Source organism: Pocillopora damicornis, chromosome 4, assembly GCF_964200805.1.
Source record: "Pocillopora damicornis chromosome 4, jaPocDami1.2, whole genome shotgun sequence".
Classification (NCBI taxonomy): domain Eukaryota; kingdom Metazoa; phylum Cnidaria; class Anthozoa; order Scleractinia; family Pocilloporidae; genus Pocillopora; species Pocillopora damicornis.
In genome coordinates, this window is record NC_142673.1 from 25,108,867 (window position 1) to 25,123,153 (window position 14,287).

The 14,287-nt window shown below is 38.9% G+C and overlaps 1 protein-coding gene across 6 annotated transcripts in view; it reads left to right on the plus strand.

The window, feature by feature from the left end:
- The window catches only part of LOC113683425 (protocadherin Fat 4), a 107,770-nt gene extending 93,850 nt beyond the window's left edge, over window positions 1-13,920 (plus strand). For all 6 annotated transcript variants that reach the window (XM_027200667.2, XM_089205733.1, XM_089205736.1 and 3 more), the window contains exons 21-33: window positions 296-881; window positions 1,256-1,463; window positions 2,231-2,450; window positions 3,119-3,238; window positions 4,038-4,112; window positions 5,005-5,181; window positions 5,538-5,732; window positions 6,378-6,531; window positions 7,025-7,149; window positions 7,303-7,606; window positions 7,929-8,161; window positions 8,958-11,006; window positions 11,755-13,920. In XM_027200667.2, the coding sequence (XP_027056468.2) occupies window positions 296-881; window positions 1,256-1,463; window positions 2,231-2,450; window positions 3,119-3,238; window positions 4,038-4,112; window positions 5,005-5,181; window positions 5,538-5,732; window positions 6,378-6,531; window positions 7,025-7,149; window positions 7,303-7,606; window positions 7,929-8,161; window positions 8,958-11,006; window positions 11,755-12,051 (4,743 nt within the window). In that variant the 3' untranslated portion in view covers window positions 12,052-13,920. The remainder of the gene's footprint in view (window positions 1-295; window positions 882-1,255; window positions 1,464-2,230; window positions 2,451-3,118; window positions 3,239-4,037; window positions 4,113-5,004; window positions 5,182-5,537; window positions 5,733-6,377; window positions 6,532-7,024; window positions 7,150-7,302; window positions 7,607-7,928; window positions 8,162-8,957; window positions 11,007-11,754) is intronic.
- Window positions 13,921-14,287: the final 367 nt, after the last annotated feature.

A 14,287-nucleotide genomic window follows, 5' to 3' on the forward strand; every position in this document is an offset into this window, starting at 1 on the left:
TTAAGATCAGAGATTAAATTATCATCTTCTGACGTGATTTGCTGCTCAAGCCCTATCGAATATATTTTGTTTTGCTTTGTTAGATATTTGCTTTTCGTTGAACTTGGTCGTCTTTTTGTTTCTAGGGTCATTCTCTTTTAAATAATTTTTCTTTGATGATTTTGCTTCGAGAAGAGATAGTAAGCTAGATCCCCCAAACGATCTTTGTGATTTCACTGAATTGTCCTACTCTGCCCCTCATATGAGGGTACTGACTCAACTAGCAAAAATTATAACACATTTCCTTTCTTTTCAGGTTCTTGATGTCAACGAACGACCAACAGATATTTTACTATCGTCGAGAAATGTCTTAGAAAATAGCCGCAAGGGTACAGTGGTCGGCAACATATCTGTTTTAGACCCTGACGATATGGGACCTCGAGGACCCTGGCAAAATCACTCCTGTAGAGTACTAAACCCTTCCAGTACTCCTTTTAAGGTGAACGGAACAGACAACATTTTAGTTGTTGACGGAGATTTGAACTACGAAAAATTAGATAGTTACGGCATCGATATTCGATGCCATGACAACGCAAATCCTCCTTTATCTGTTGATAAAAACTTCAAGATAAATGTAATCGATGTGAACGAGAAACCCTATGACATTACGATCTCTAATAACGGGGTTGCCGAGAATACAGGGATTGTCACTGTTGGAAGTCTTGATACCGCTGACCCAGATAATGAGCTGACTGTGGTGCAAACGTTTACTTATACTATCGACGCTGCCTCTGGAAGTGTTCCTTTTGCCGCTGTCCACGGCCTACTTAACACCACGCGCAGTTTGGATTACGAGGCAAATTCGACTTGGTCGCTGACTATCAAATCTACGGATAACGAAGGTTATTATTACAATTATATGTACGTAATTAAGGAGAGAAAAAGTGCCCTTGCAAAATCAACTGGGATGAGTCGCAGAGAATCTATAAGGAACAACTACTAGGTCAATTTTTATGGCTCTAGAACTATTTTCATTTTGGTATAAAATACTCTGTTGTCACCAACTCGGAAATTGAAAGAGCGTATAATGATCATTTTTCCAATCAGCCTGGTTGATTATCTGTGAACTCATTCTTCCTATTTTTCATTTCAACATAGTCAGTACTTGTTATTTGTGTGTCATTCAGTCGTTTTTCCAATATTTTTGATAGTTAAAGATGCTTGAGGTTATCGAGTTGAACTTTCTCTCTTTTATTTATATTGTAACTCTGTGTAGGCCTCACCACAACGAAGAACTTTTCGATCATCGTCAAAGACACAAATGATCCACCCACGGGTGTTTCAGCCAGCGGTCCACTTAGCGTCAATGAAAACAGCCAAACTGGAGAGTATATAGGAAGTTTGACGACCTCTGACCAGGATGTTGGACAGACGCACCAATATCAAATACTTAATGTGTTTGCACAGGGACACAGGAATCAAAGGTATTGCGGGCACGTGATATGTGTTGTGAGTTCTGTCTTGCATATCAGTGTTAGTTAGTTATCAGTGTTATCTACACCGGTTGGTAGCTGCTGGAAATAAACACAATTTATTTTAGAATCAAGTAGTGTCGAGATAAATGTACGAGTGGATACGAAACGGCTACCTTACGCAATTTTAGCGTAAACTTCTATTAGATTACTGAGGTGTTCATAAAAGACAAACTTACATGGGAGTCCTCGTAAGAAAGCTTCTTTCTCACTACGTTATAGCTTCTGAGCAACAGATTTGAACACGTGTGAACACGCGAAGTTCGATTCCTTTTTTTCTTTGTCCCACACTCGTGACAAGATGGAAAACATATTTCTCTATTTATTTACTGAGCTGAATACTTGCCTTCTTTCTTATTCTATTTACAAACATGGCGCTATAGACATCGCTGATCCCAACAGTCTACAGAACGTGTGTCATACATGAACTTCGTAATGGGCCTCGCTCACCGTAGAGTCTCTGTGGCTCAGTGGTAAAGCATTGGTGGTCTGAGGTTCGATTCTTCGTGAGGACTCAGAATTTTTTCTTTGTCCCACGCTCGTGACTAGACGAAAAACATCTTTCTCCACTTTCTACTTGTTATACTTGCTTCGGTTTTGCAGAAAATTTTGTAATTAATTTTTGATATGATTTATGGCTGTCGTTGCCTTTGAGTTTTGGTCATGGCTTCACTCTTTTTGACAGTGATCTGAACGTTTTAATTTCTCTTTTTTTGCAGTAGTTCATCAAATCTTCATAATTTGTTTTCTATTGAGTCGCCCTCTGGCCGAATTACACTTCAAAAGCCAGGGCTTGATTACGAGCTGTATGCCAACTACACAGTGACAGTGAACAGTACAGACAGCGGTTTTCCGCCGTACTCCATTTTAGCCTCGTTTGTCGTCAGCGTTAACAACACAAATGAACAGCCACAGAGCATTTTCCTGTCTGGAAACCAGGTTAGTCAGAACGAAAGAGAAAATTATGGCTATTCCTAAATGACTGAAAAGCTAAATCAGTGGTATTTGCACCGTACTTATCTTGAACCCAGGCTTGGGAGAAAATTGTGAATGCTTGTTTTTCTGGAAGTCAAAAGGAAGGCTCAAAATTTGTCATCTTCCTTACCCTATGGATATTGCTGATACTAACAGTATGCAGGAGGTTTATCACACGTGAACCTAGTATAAGGTCTCAGCAACGAGTATTTTTGGGAGCATTTGATGACAATGAAATTCACTACTTGCTCGAACCCCTCACCGCTCGATCCCAGGGATATGGCGAGGAACTTAGCATTTTATGAAGACTTTTATGAAAATCTTTCGTTGTAATCCGCGCCACAGCTAGGTACTTTCAAAGATAGTGAACCACCCAATTACAGGTTCCCCATTGAAGATTAATAAAATAAAATTTCCGCTTTAATGGCCTTTCTTGTATCCTAGTAATATTACGCTGTTAAACGCGCGTCAAACTTGGTGTTACCGGCCCCATGGATTTCCCCTTCTTAAGCGGGATTCGGGATTGGGAATCATTGTCCTTTTCTCTAACCTCACCATACAATAGTATCCTACTCAAGTGGCGCACTCTTTACTGGTCTCATTTTGAACAAGCCCATGTCGTGACATTTTAGGTACCTGAAAATAGCCCAGTGGATACAGTGGTTGGCGACTTATCAATATATGACCCGGATAACATTCACCTTCCTCTGCAAAAGTTTCAATGTTCAGTGGTAAATGATAAACCATTTAAGGTAAGTATCAAATCAAAATGAATGGACCTGCATTTATTTAATAATTTGTTCATTTAGTGGTTCAGTGTTCTACAATGGTTAATAACTCCAAGAACGTTTATCAGTTCTGCATCAAAAGGGAAACAACTAGAAAAGTGACTACGTAAATGTTACGTCAATATGTCCGGCGCTGTTTTCAAATCAATCAAAGTGCATTCAATATTTATTTTCCAGTCAGACAAAGAAACCACGACCTTTTCGTATTCTGTGTTACAGAGTGTCAAAGAAAGCTTCCTGTCATAGAGAGCCTACTTTGATCGTTAAGAGTGACCAGCATCTAATTTCTCCTTACAATGTCACCACTGAATCAAACATTAAGGTCACAAGAAAAAAGAAGATGATCACCAATCAAAAGAAAAAAAGATTTTGATTGTTAAACAAATTCTCTTATTCAGCACCTCGGGAAATTTAAAGAGAACGGTATGAAAAATATCCATACTGACGTTAGGGTACAGATTTAAGGGTTAATGCGCTGCACTCGGTATCGGGGGGTTCTTATTTGGTCGCGTTTTGGTCAGTTCATTTTGTTGTAGCTTTGAGCAAGGCAACTTACTTTCATGACTCCTTTCTCCACCCAGAAATTTAAACGTCCATCAGCGAATTATCGAATTATTATGGAATAACGATCGGCTTTATCGCTTTGCATGTTAGAAAAACTTTTGTATATTTCAAAGGTTATTTGCTTCTCTCAATCGAAAGGTATTCATGAAAGTTTCAGTTGTTCTCGTATAAGTTATCTCTTCTCTAAACTTGATTGCAGGTTGTAAATCATTTGACTTTGGTTGTTTCTAAAAACACGCTGGATTATGAAACAGTAGACACATACACAGTGAACGTAAGTTATCCATATTTAGTCTAGTTGACTGTTATTTATAATGGTAATGGGACCGAGTGAGGTCCAATTCGTCCTCTAATCATACGAGTGATTAACAAAATCGGACGACCGCGAAGCAGGAGTCCGATTTGTTAATCACGAGTATAATTACAGACAGAATTGGACGACAAGAAGTCCTATTACCAATTAATCATAACAATTTCAATTTCCGAAAAAACAAATAAACCTTGAACAAATATTTCCAGTGGAGACAATTTCTTTAGTTAAAATTCCTTCATTTTGGAAATTCCCCAGTTTTTCTTTAGATAAGTGGTTGTTGCTATGGTTATTTTGACCATTTCTGTGATTGGTAGATTAGCTGAGTGGACCTGTTATGATTGGCTGCTTCAACTGTCCGATTACAGGTGTCTGATTACAGCAAACTGTCCAATTACACTGTCTGATTACAACTGTGCAGAATGATAAGTGAAAAATGAAGCTGCGAATGCACCAATAGTATTTGAGGAATTTGTAATTGTTATGATTAATGAGTGTAATATGATTTTGAAGTCAGGTTGCTTTTACCTTATAAGTTTGTGCAATAAACTATCACTGTTAAAAAAAGAGAAGAATCCTTGATTTAGTAATGCTGAGCATCCGGTGCACTACCTATCCCAACTCAAAAATAATTTATCTTAGAGGCTCAAGATCGCAATAATTTTTTCAGTTCCTTATTGCGACGTGAAAAATCAATATTGCCAAGAAAATGAAGCCAGGGTAATGGCAAACTATTATAAAACAATATAACGGAGAGAATGAGACAAAAAGGAACCTAATCGAGAAGATTTTCACAGAACACAAATAGGATGGTAAATCGTTTTAATCTCACAGTTTTCATAATTTCCTCCTACAGGTCAATTGTACAGAGCTGTTACCAAATCCCTTCTCCGTCTCTTCACTGTTTGTGATTAACATCCAAGATGTAAACGAGGCTCCGTATAATCTGACCATCTCCGCCAATAACGTGAACGAGAACGGACCTCCTGGGGTTGTCGTGGGGACACTCAGTGTTCATGATCCTGATTTACCGGTTAGATGGCAACTTGCAGATTTGTTTCCACCATTAGGAGTATCTACCGATAATATTTAAAAGTCAAACACCTTTTGAAGTTTTTGAAAAGAGGAAAATTAATAACAGGAAGGAATTGTTACTGCGCGAGGCTCGTCTAACAAGGTTCAACTTCATTGATCGCGCATTCAGTAGTTAGTCAAACATCCAAGTGCAACCCTGTCCACTAAGACCCAACCTCCGTTATTTTACAGCGGAATTTTAATTACTTTAGTTTGCTTGTCTACTTGAAGTTTTCTTTTTGTTTCGCTTTCTTTTCCATTGTCAGCTTCAATTCATCTAATTTGTTGTTAATCTCTTGGTCTTTTTCCTCACAGTCGAGTGGGAGAGCCAATGTATCACTAGCTCTAAAATACCAGACACCAGGCCCGGTGGCGTTCACATTAAATGGCAGTAGACTGGTAACTACCAGAAAACTGAATTTTGAAACTCAAGATTCCTACAAAGTGACAGTTGTTGCAACAGACAGCGGTAACCCACCGCTCAATACCAGTCTCACTTTTACAATTCAGGTGAAAAAAAACCCTCCATAGACATTTCCAAATCTTGTGTACTAGAAATCGTCAAGTCCCATATAGAGTTTCTCCACAAAGTAGGAGTAGTACATATGACGAACTAGTGATTGGAATATGCAAAGTTAGTGTATACTATAGAGGTAAATAGTGCTTTTTGCTCGCGCTGATTGGCTGCTTTGGAAACGATTAGAAAGAGCTATTCACCTCCGAGCAGCCGAATCGTCAAAATCGTGCGTCAAGATTGAAATTTCCGACCATTTTTCGGTATCTTGACAAAAATAAACTATTTATTGGTTTCTGTGTGGTATATTCTCAGAAAATTATTCACCTCAGTGTCGGTGAAAGTGGTGGATACTTACTTCTACCTCGGTGAATAACCCTAAGATGAATCCAGTCTATAAACTAATTTACATTTACAAGGAAATGTTTAGTAGTTTGAGAGAAAAATTCTGTAGAGATCTTACACCATTCAATATTAATTCATATGTGTTGCAATAGATTTCAGTCACTCTATCTTGTAAAACAATGATTCAGTGTAACAATCCTTAACTGTGGTGAAATTTCCAGCCATAATTTATTTCCCAGTGCTTGATTCTGTTTTGAGAAATTCTCCGTGGTCTAAGAAATACCATTCAATTTTAGGTGATTGATGTAAATGACCCGCCCACTGCAGTCAAGCTAGTGTCAAATGGTATCTACGAAAATGCAACCGCTGGTACTATCGTCGGAGTATTGCAGGCTACAGACCAAGATGCAGATCAAAGTCATACTTTTGTGGTTACTGGTTATGGTTCAGGTATTTAAAACTTATGCAGCAAATAAATGTTGTATTTTATTGTCACCCTAAAACTCGACTTATACGCATGGGCATTAACATTCTAATATTACTCGTCTTCATCAGTAATTTATTTTTCCCTTCATAAAAAATGACGAAGGCTGAGAATCTTTTCTTAGCAAAGAAGGGGTAGTAAAGGTCGTTCTTTGATGAAAAGAGCCCATTTAAGTGAAAATGTCTTCCGAGTTGTATCGTACTTAAAACCTGCGTTAGCTGGGTTAATTGAGATGCGCTGAAGAGTGGATAAACGACGCATAGAGGTTGTCAGGGAAACGAAAACCTGTTGGCTAATCAAAGATACACCCGTCAATCTTGCCTTGGTCTTGGCCTGACTGGCTAGACGGAAAACTTATGAGAACCTGATCGCAGCGATTTTGGAACGGCGCGTTACTATTTCCGTTAGAGCTCTCACACGTTATATTGATGACAACAATATTAATTTTGTTGCTTTCAGATTGGTTCATTGTTAATGGAAGCAACGTGCGGCTCAAAGGCACACCACTGAATTACGAAACCACACCTGTGATGAATATAACTATCCTTGTTCTAGACAATGGCTCCCCTCCCCTTTCATACAAGGTTCGTTTAGTGACAGAATCACAGTATTATGCTAGTATGCTTTTCTCTTAAATAATTTTGATTTGAATTTTGTACTGATATCTTTTAATTTATGTGACTTATGTAAAATATATTACGATAACCAGCAACTGGATTTTTGCATTTGAATTACAGGGAAACGTGAGTGTCATGGTGCTTGACAGCAACGATCGCCCATCAGATATAATCTTTAACTCATCCCTCTCAGTAACCGATAGCACTTCGTACCAGATCGTCATACCCGAGAACAGCCCGAGTGGAACTTCGCTTATGAACTTAAGTGTCGTTGACGAGGACTTTGGTCAACAACACAGTTGTGAACTTGTCGTAGGGAGGAATTATTTCATTATAAGTTCTGCATCTAAATCGACGTCTGAAATAACTCTGAAGGAAGGCGCTGATTTAAATTACGAAACTCTTTTGGATACTCTACTAAAAGGTAAGAAACGGCGTTTCCTCTGATGCAGTACCTGCTTTGTGTTTTTTTTCTCAAACTTGGCCTCTAGCTTTGGGGGGTTCTTTGCTCATCAAACCCGAGGTACGAATAATTTACTGCCGAGGTACGAGATACCTTGAATCAAAACTGACCTCACTTAAGTCTCTGAGGAGTATCAAGTCTCGTAACTTGGCCAGTACGATACGCTTCGTGCGATCGCTGTAATTGGTAGCTAACGATCATTTGGAAACCAGGCTTGTATGCTCCAGCAGTTTATGAGATTATAGAGGCACAATTTATAGCAGTATTCTTTCTCTTTCTACAGTATCGGTTGAGTGCCGAGATGATGGAAGTCCCCCTTACTCGATACAAAAGAACTTTAGTGTTCAAGTATCTGACGTGAACGAAGCACCATACGATATCCGTTTAAATGGTTCCGCTGTGGTAGAAGAGAACGTGCGTGTTGGTTACGCTGTGGGATATTTAACATGTGAGGACCCGGATATAGGTCAAAGTCACATGTTTACTGTCATCGGGAATTACTCGTCCGTCTTCGAGGTAACAGTTGCAAAAGTTGAGAAAGAACCGAAATACAAGTACCTTAGTAATGTGATTTTGACATGTTGGTTTAGCATGTTGGTTTGACATATGTGGTTTTTCAGAACCATAACTTAAACTTTTGTTCGCTTCTTTAAAAATTTGCTGAATCTCTTTTCCCAAGAAAAGAAATCGAAGATATTTTATACTAAAACAAAATTCTGATTACTTGGGCTGGGAAAGAAAGTTTGCATTTTAAATTTTCCCATTTTTTCCCCATCCATTTTTTTTTTCACTAGTAGCACGCAGTTTTCATAAACTTTTACCAGTGACTTTCTATAGGAAGTGTTTTAAAGTTATTTCCCTCGCAGATTTATCGAAACGTATGTTGCCAGAGCCCCCCTAAAATGGTTTAAGGAAGATGTCTAAAGTTGTGATTTCTCAATTATGAGCTAATTTACTTGGAGATCTTATTTCGCTGTAAATGAAGTCTTCAAAATAAACTCATAAGTAGGAATTTCATGAAGGTGACATCGGTGTATAATATTTTAAAGCTACAAATATACATATATTTTTACGAAGTGTCTAGATATTAGTGCAGTTCAGAAGAACGTCTCTTTTGGGACGTATCTTTTTTCAGGGGATGGCTCCATTCGTAGGACCTGAACTTGACTCCAAATGAAGTGAATTTTCCCATGAGTTCCGTATCTGTGATATTAATTGTAAGGAAAACTTATTCAGGCGGCGCTTTTTATTTCCGAGTACTAAGGGTGACTCTAGATCTCAGACATGATATCAGATGCGGTTTTCATTGCAGGTAAATAACAGTTACAACCTGATTGTCAAAGACCCCTCACACCTGGACTACGAGAATCTTCATCCAAATTTGGTCCTTACCGTCGCTATTCAAGTGACAGATAACCCTGCGAAAGGAACAGGAGCTCCTCTGAAAGCCATTGGTAACGTCACCATTAACATAACGGACATCAACGAGGCACCTCATGACATCCGACTTGTTCCCGCTAATGTAACAGTCCCTGAAAATGTTTCAGTCGGTTACTGTCTTGCGCAGATAGCATCACGAAACCCCGAGAAATTGCAAACCGTAGTATATACCCTCCTCAACTACCAGAGTATGCTTTCAATTGAAGATGTTTGCAAGGATAACTCTTCCTCTGCTGGCCATCAAGATGACGGTTTACCTTATCTGATTGTGAAGTCGCATCTAAGTTACAATGATTACGTAGTACAAGGTTATCAAATTCTTATAGAAGCTGAAGACAACGGAATTCCTCCACAAACGTTCAACGAGACGGTTCAAATTCACGTGACTAAAATTGACCCATGTCCCCAGGCCACTTGTCACGTGGACGCCACGTGCAGCCGCGTTGATCGGCAGAATTACACCTGCGCTTGCAATGCGGGCTACTCAGGAAACGGCTTCAACTGCCAGGAAATAGACGAGTGTAACGTTACTTGCACGGAAGTAGATGAGTGTATTGCCAACCCGTGTAGCAACGGTGGCACGTGCCACGATTTCGTGAATTACTACAACTGCACGTGTCCCAGTGGATATAACAATGGTACAGACTGCACATTTATAAATTTTTGTAGTTCAAGCCCGTGTATGAATGATGCGACTTGTAACCCCGTCCTGAATGGATACAACTGCCTTTGTCCGTGTGGTTTTACAGGAAAACATTGTGAAACGAATATCGATGAGTGCGTGGATCCTAAAAAGTGCTTTGAGGGAAGTTGTACTGATAAAAATTGCAGCTTTATCTGTGAATGCGAATCCCAGTTTTTCGGTCCTCAATGTCGAAGGATGGAGGGTGATTGTACAGAAAAACCATGCGGGGAACAAGAAATCTGCATACCACGAAACGTAGAAAGGTACAACACGACATTTTGCGTTTCTGCCGGTGCTCTTGTGTCGTTACCATTTCCAGAAGACGAGATTTCCAACCCGTATAAACATTATCAGTTAGAACGTTGGTTCTTTAAAAATGAACAACAGTTTCCGCTGAGCGAAATTACGAATAACGATGATGATTCAGACATGGTTAGTGTAACAGACGTTTATGTCAGACAACCGAGCTGGGAACATCCGTCAAAAGCAAAAAGAAGCTTATCTGAAGAAAACCTCCCTACGTTAGATTTTGTTGTGCTCGTTTACTTGCAAGAACAGGAAAAATATATGGGTGTTCCGTCGAAAACAGTTCTGTGCAACATGAACAAAACATGCATCACGCACAGCTACACCAAAACTGAAACAAAGGCTGATTTTGAATACGGGCTTTGCATTGCAACGGCTTGGGAGGTAAAGAAAAGGGATACTGAATGGTGCGTTTCTAAAGAACCCAAGGAAGGGCCTCTCAAACGTTTGTCACCCACACCGAAGATGAATTTATACTACGTGATCGCTGGGATTGGAGGTATCTTGCTGATTGTTCTTATCACAGGGCTCACCCTCTGCAGAAGAAACACCTTGATTGCTCGAGAGCGCAAGTTTATGAAACAACATCGGTTTACGGAGAGAAGAGATACTTACATCGACAACATGCACAGGCATCAAAGGGCTAACCAAGAAATGGAGGCCTTAGGAACTGTGAACCCGATTTACGGAAATGAGGAGCAGGAAATTACACGGCGGGAAGTTGCACGGCAAATAAATGTGATGGACAATCCACTCTATGAGGCTCCAGGCGAAATCAAAGCCAAACGTTCGGAACCTTCCCGTGGCTTTAACAATCCAATGTACGTAAGTTTCCAACCGCCACAGCCGGATGAAAAGAAAACCGTGCGAGATGAGGAAGCCTGCGCTGCTGTAGGTTTTGCGAATCCCATGTTCGCGTCGCACAGACAGGTGGGTCTGGGATGATTAGAGCAAATTTTCGACTGATCCTTCATAACAATTACCTTGTCTTAGGACGCCTTATGAAGCGTACATGCAGCACTTTAATGGAGCCATTTTCAATGACTATCTTTAAACCAAATCAAATCTTTTTGGCGGACCTCACTTTTGAGACCATAATTTGAATTTAACTGAGCAGCTTCTAAGCCACAAAAGATACGGTATATTACTTTTTATCTATTTTTTTCTTTAACTTGCAAGTAATAAAATAGTGGACTTCAAGTCATACTCCCCTGTTTCAAGCCTGGGTCGGATTTAGAATGGGCGGAGGGGGCAGGGGTTCTATTCAAGAATTTTTTTAGCTGGTTTTGTGTCACCTGCCCTCCAAATTTTCACTCTGTCTTGAAGAATAATTCGTATCAAAAATGACACCCCTTTCTAGGAAAAATTTAGTTGGGTACCGAGTAGTTTACCTCTGAGTAACCTGCAATGTGCAGCACGGAGTGTAGACTCAATTATACCCAATTGAAATATTTTAAGAAGCAACTTCTTAGTGAATGTTCTCAATTGGCAGCTGATTGGTCTTAAGCATCCGTGTGTTAAAAATGTTGGACACCTTTTAGCTGTCAGGCGGCAGATATTTCATAGACAAATCCTCCTCACGTGTTTCCAAGGTGGCCTTGAATACCCCACTTCTCATTTAACAGCTAGTTTCAGTCGTCACTATTTGAAATTTCATACTGTATTTGACTTTCTGTAGGAAAAGAAGACATCGGAACAGAAACAAGACGACATCGGCATATACGCAGTGCCAGTCCAACCAGACAAGCCAGCTAAGCGGGAAGGGAAAACGCCGATATATGACACTCCCACGAAACCAACCCAACCGGTTAACGAAGAACCTGTAGTTAGCGGAGGGCCTGGGTTCTTTAACCCTTTGTACCAGACCCGCAAGGAGGTGGAGGAATTTCCCTCTGATATAACCAGCATATTTGCTCCCCCCAGCAAGCCAACAGGGCGAACTCTTGACGATGACCTGGGGCAGAGTGACTGTTAAAACATCTGAGAAGGGATATATTTTTTTTTCTTCCTTGAGGGTTAAAAATTGACAAACTTTTCAAATACCCCCAATGAAACGTTCTTTTTTTTTTAATTTCAGTTTTTTCTTTTTGGAGAAAAAGGCAATTTATTGATCCTCAGCTTCAAATAGATTCATTTAGTGTTTTAACATTTGCGATTGCTTTTTGTTTTTTCCGTCTACTTCTCTGTCTCTCAAGGAGTGCGAGAAGGAAACACAGAGATCATTATTCAACCCGTCTTCAGTTTCCATCTCTTAATAAACTAAATTTTTAACGTGTGGTTACTGGGGAAATGTTTTCCGTACTTACATATCCTCAGTGTAATCACACCAATCCATCAATTGCCCATTTAGATTTGTTAGGTATTCAGCGTCACACAACACCAAGTAGCTAGTAATTTTGCGTGACATGGAAAGGAGTTAATCTCGGTAGGACACTTTTTGGGATTTCACTTACCTAAAGAGATATTATATTGCAAAAGTTTGTCATTTTGAACCCGTTTTAATCCTCTGCAATTTAAATCTTTCTTATTTTGCCATCACCCTATATTTGTACTCGTAAGCTACTAGTAACATTTTGTAGTTTCCTTTAAAGTTAAAATATGTTTCGAAAAATTTATAAAAATTTTCCGTTAACCCTTGTACTCCCTGGGGTGATCTTACTTCTATATTCTCCCAAAAGTTTTAAAACTTTTTGAAGCAGACAGGTAAGGAGAACTTAGACAATTACATTAAGAATATTGTCTCGATGTAGCTCCAAACACTCACAAACAGCCAACAAGAAATACGTACAATAACTTGTTTGGAGAATTGGCATTCAGATCTCGGGAGTGAAGGGGTTAACGAGTGAATGAGGTTTCAAGCTTTGGAAGATTCATAGAGTTCGAATAGAAATGCTAAGAGATTTTTCCAACCAGATCCGGAAAGGGGAGGAGATATAGAGAGGGACTGCAGTTTAGCCTATCAAGTCCATCTTTTGATAGTCAAATGTACACGATAGGTTCATTTTCAAAGATCAGTCCACTTCATTTTATAAATGTAGCCATGAAAATCACTTTTGACTCCCTCTGAAATATCAGATGGGTTTTTTTTTTCGGCGTTGTCAATAGCATTGCATTGGTCAATTAACATAACCATTCGTCAATTGTCACGACTGATTTACAATGCCAGTATTTTTTCACTTGTTTTCCAAATTTCAATTTCAATCATTATTTCCAATTCATTCACTTTCATGACGACCCTCTTTTGAAAGGGAATGGTGAATGCAATTTGAATCATTTTCGAGAAATTTAATTACAATAATTTTAGAGAGACAACCGTCCTCTCAAACTTAATTCAATGGAAATTCAAAGTTATTGCAAGAATTTATATTTTGGGTTTTAATCAAATGCCAGTTCTTTATTGATTATTGATAAATGTCCATATATTGATTTCGTAATGCTTTGCAAGTTATCTTGACATTTCAGATAACGAATTGTACTTGTTATTTCTTATTCCTCATTTTATCAGTGCTGAAGAATAATCGTGAAAATATCAATCATACTTTAGAGAGACGTTCGTCAACTTTAAACTAATTGGTTGAGAATTTGATTGATTGAGAATTTGATTATTTCATTTTTATCAAATTGATTTGAGGCAGTACGAAAATATCTCTAAAAAATATATATCCAATCCAAGACACAATTTGTTTTGATTCGTTACGTATTAATATGTTTAGTCATTAAGCTTTTTTTAATAGAGTAAATAGCGTGAATAATTTCACACTGAATTATTTTCCATGCAGTTGAAATCTACTGTAGCTCTGTGAACGAAATACCGCGCTTTAATAAAAAAAACTTGGGATCAAAATATTTTTGTGTCATGCTCGATTGAGTCTTGGGATTCCTGGGCAAGAAGTACTTGATTCAAAGGGTGCGTTATTTTGTTCCATGTCAGGAGGAAATCTGTGACCTGCTTAACAGGTGATATCGTTCTTGCCTTCTATGTCGAGCGAAGGCAAATACCAGAAAAGCGCGAAAAGGCAACTGGCGCGTGATTCGAGACTTCCCTCTCCAGTGCTATGATGCTAAATACTGCATGTGTACATTCTGACTACAGTCACACGATACATGCAATCAGAAAAGTTTATTTAGAACGTGCCAGTCTTTTTTTTACTTAGAATTGTCTCGTTTTTTATTTTTTAATTTAGGATTAAGTATACAATCTGAAACTTCCA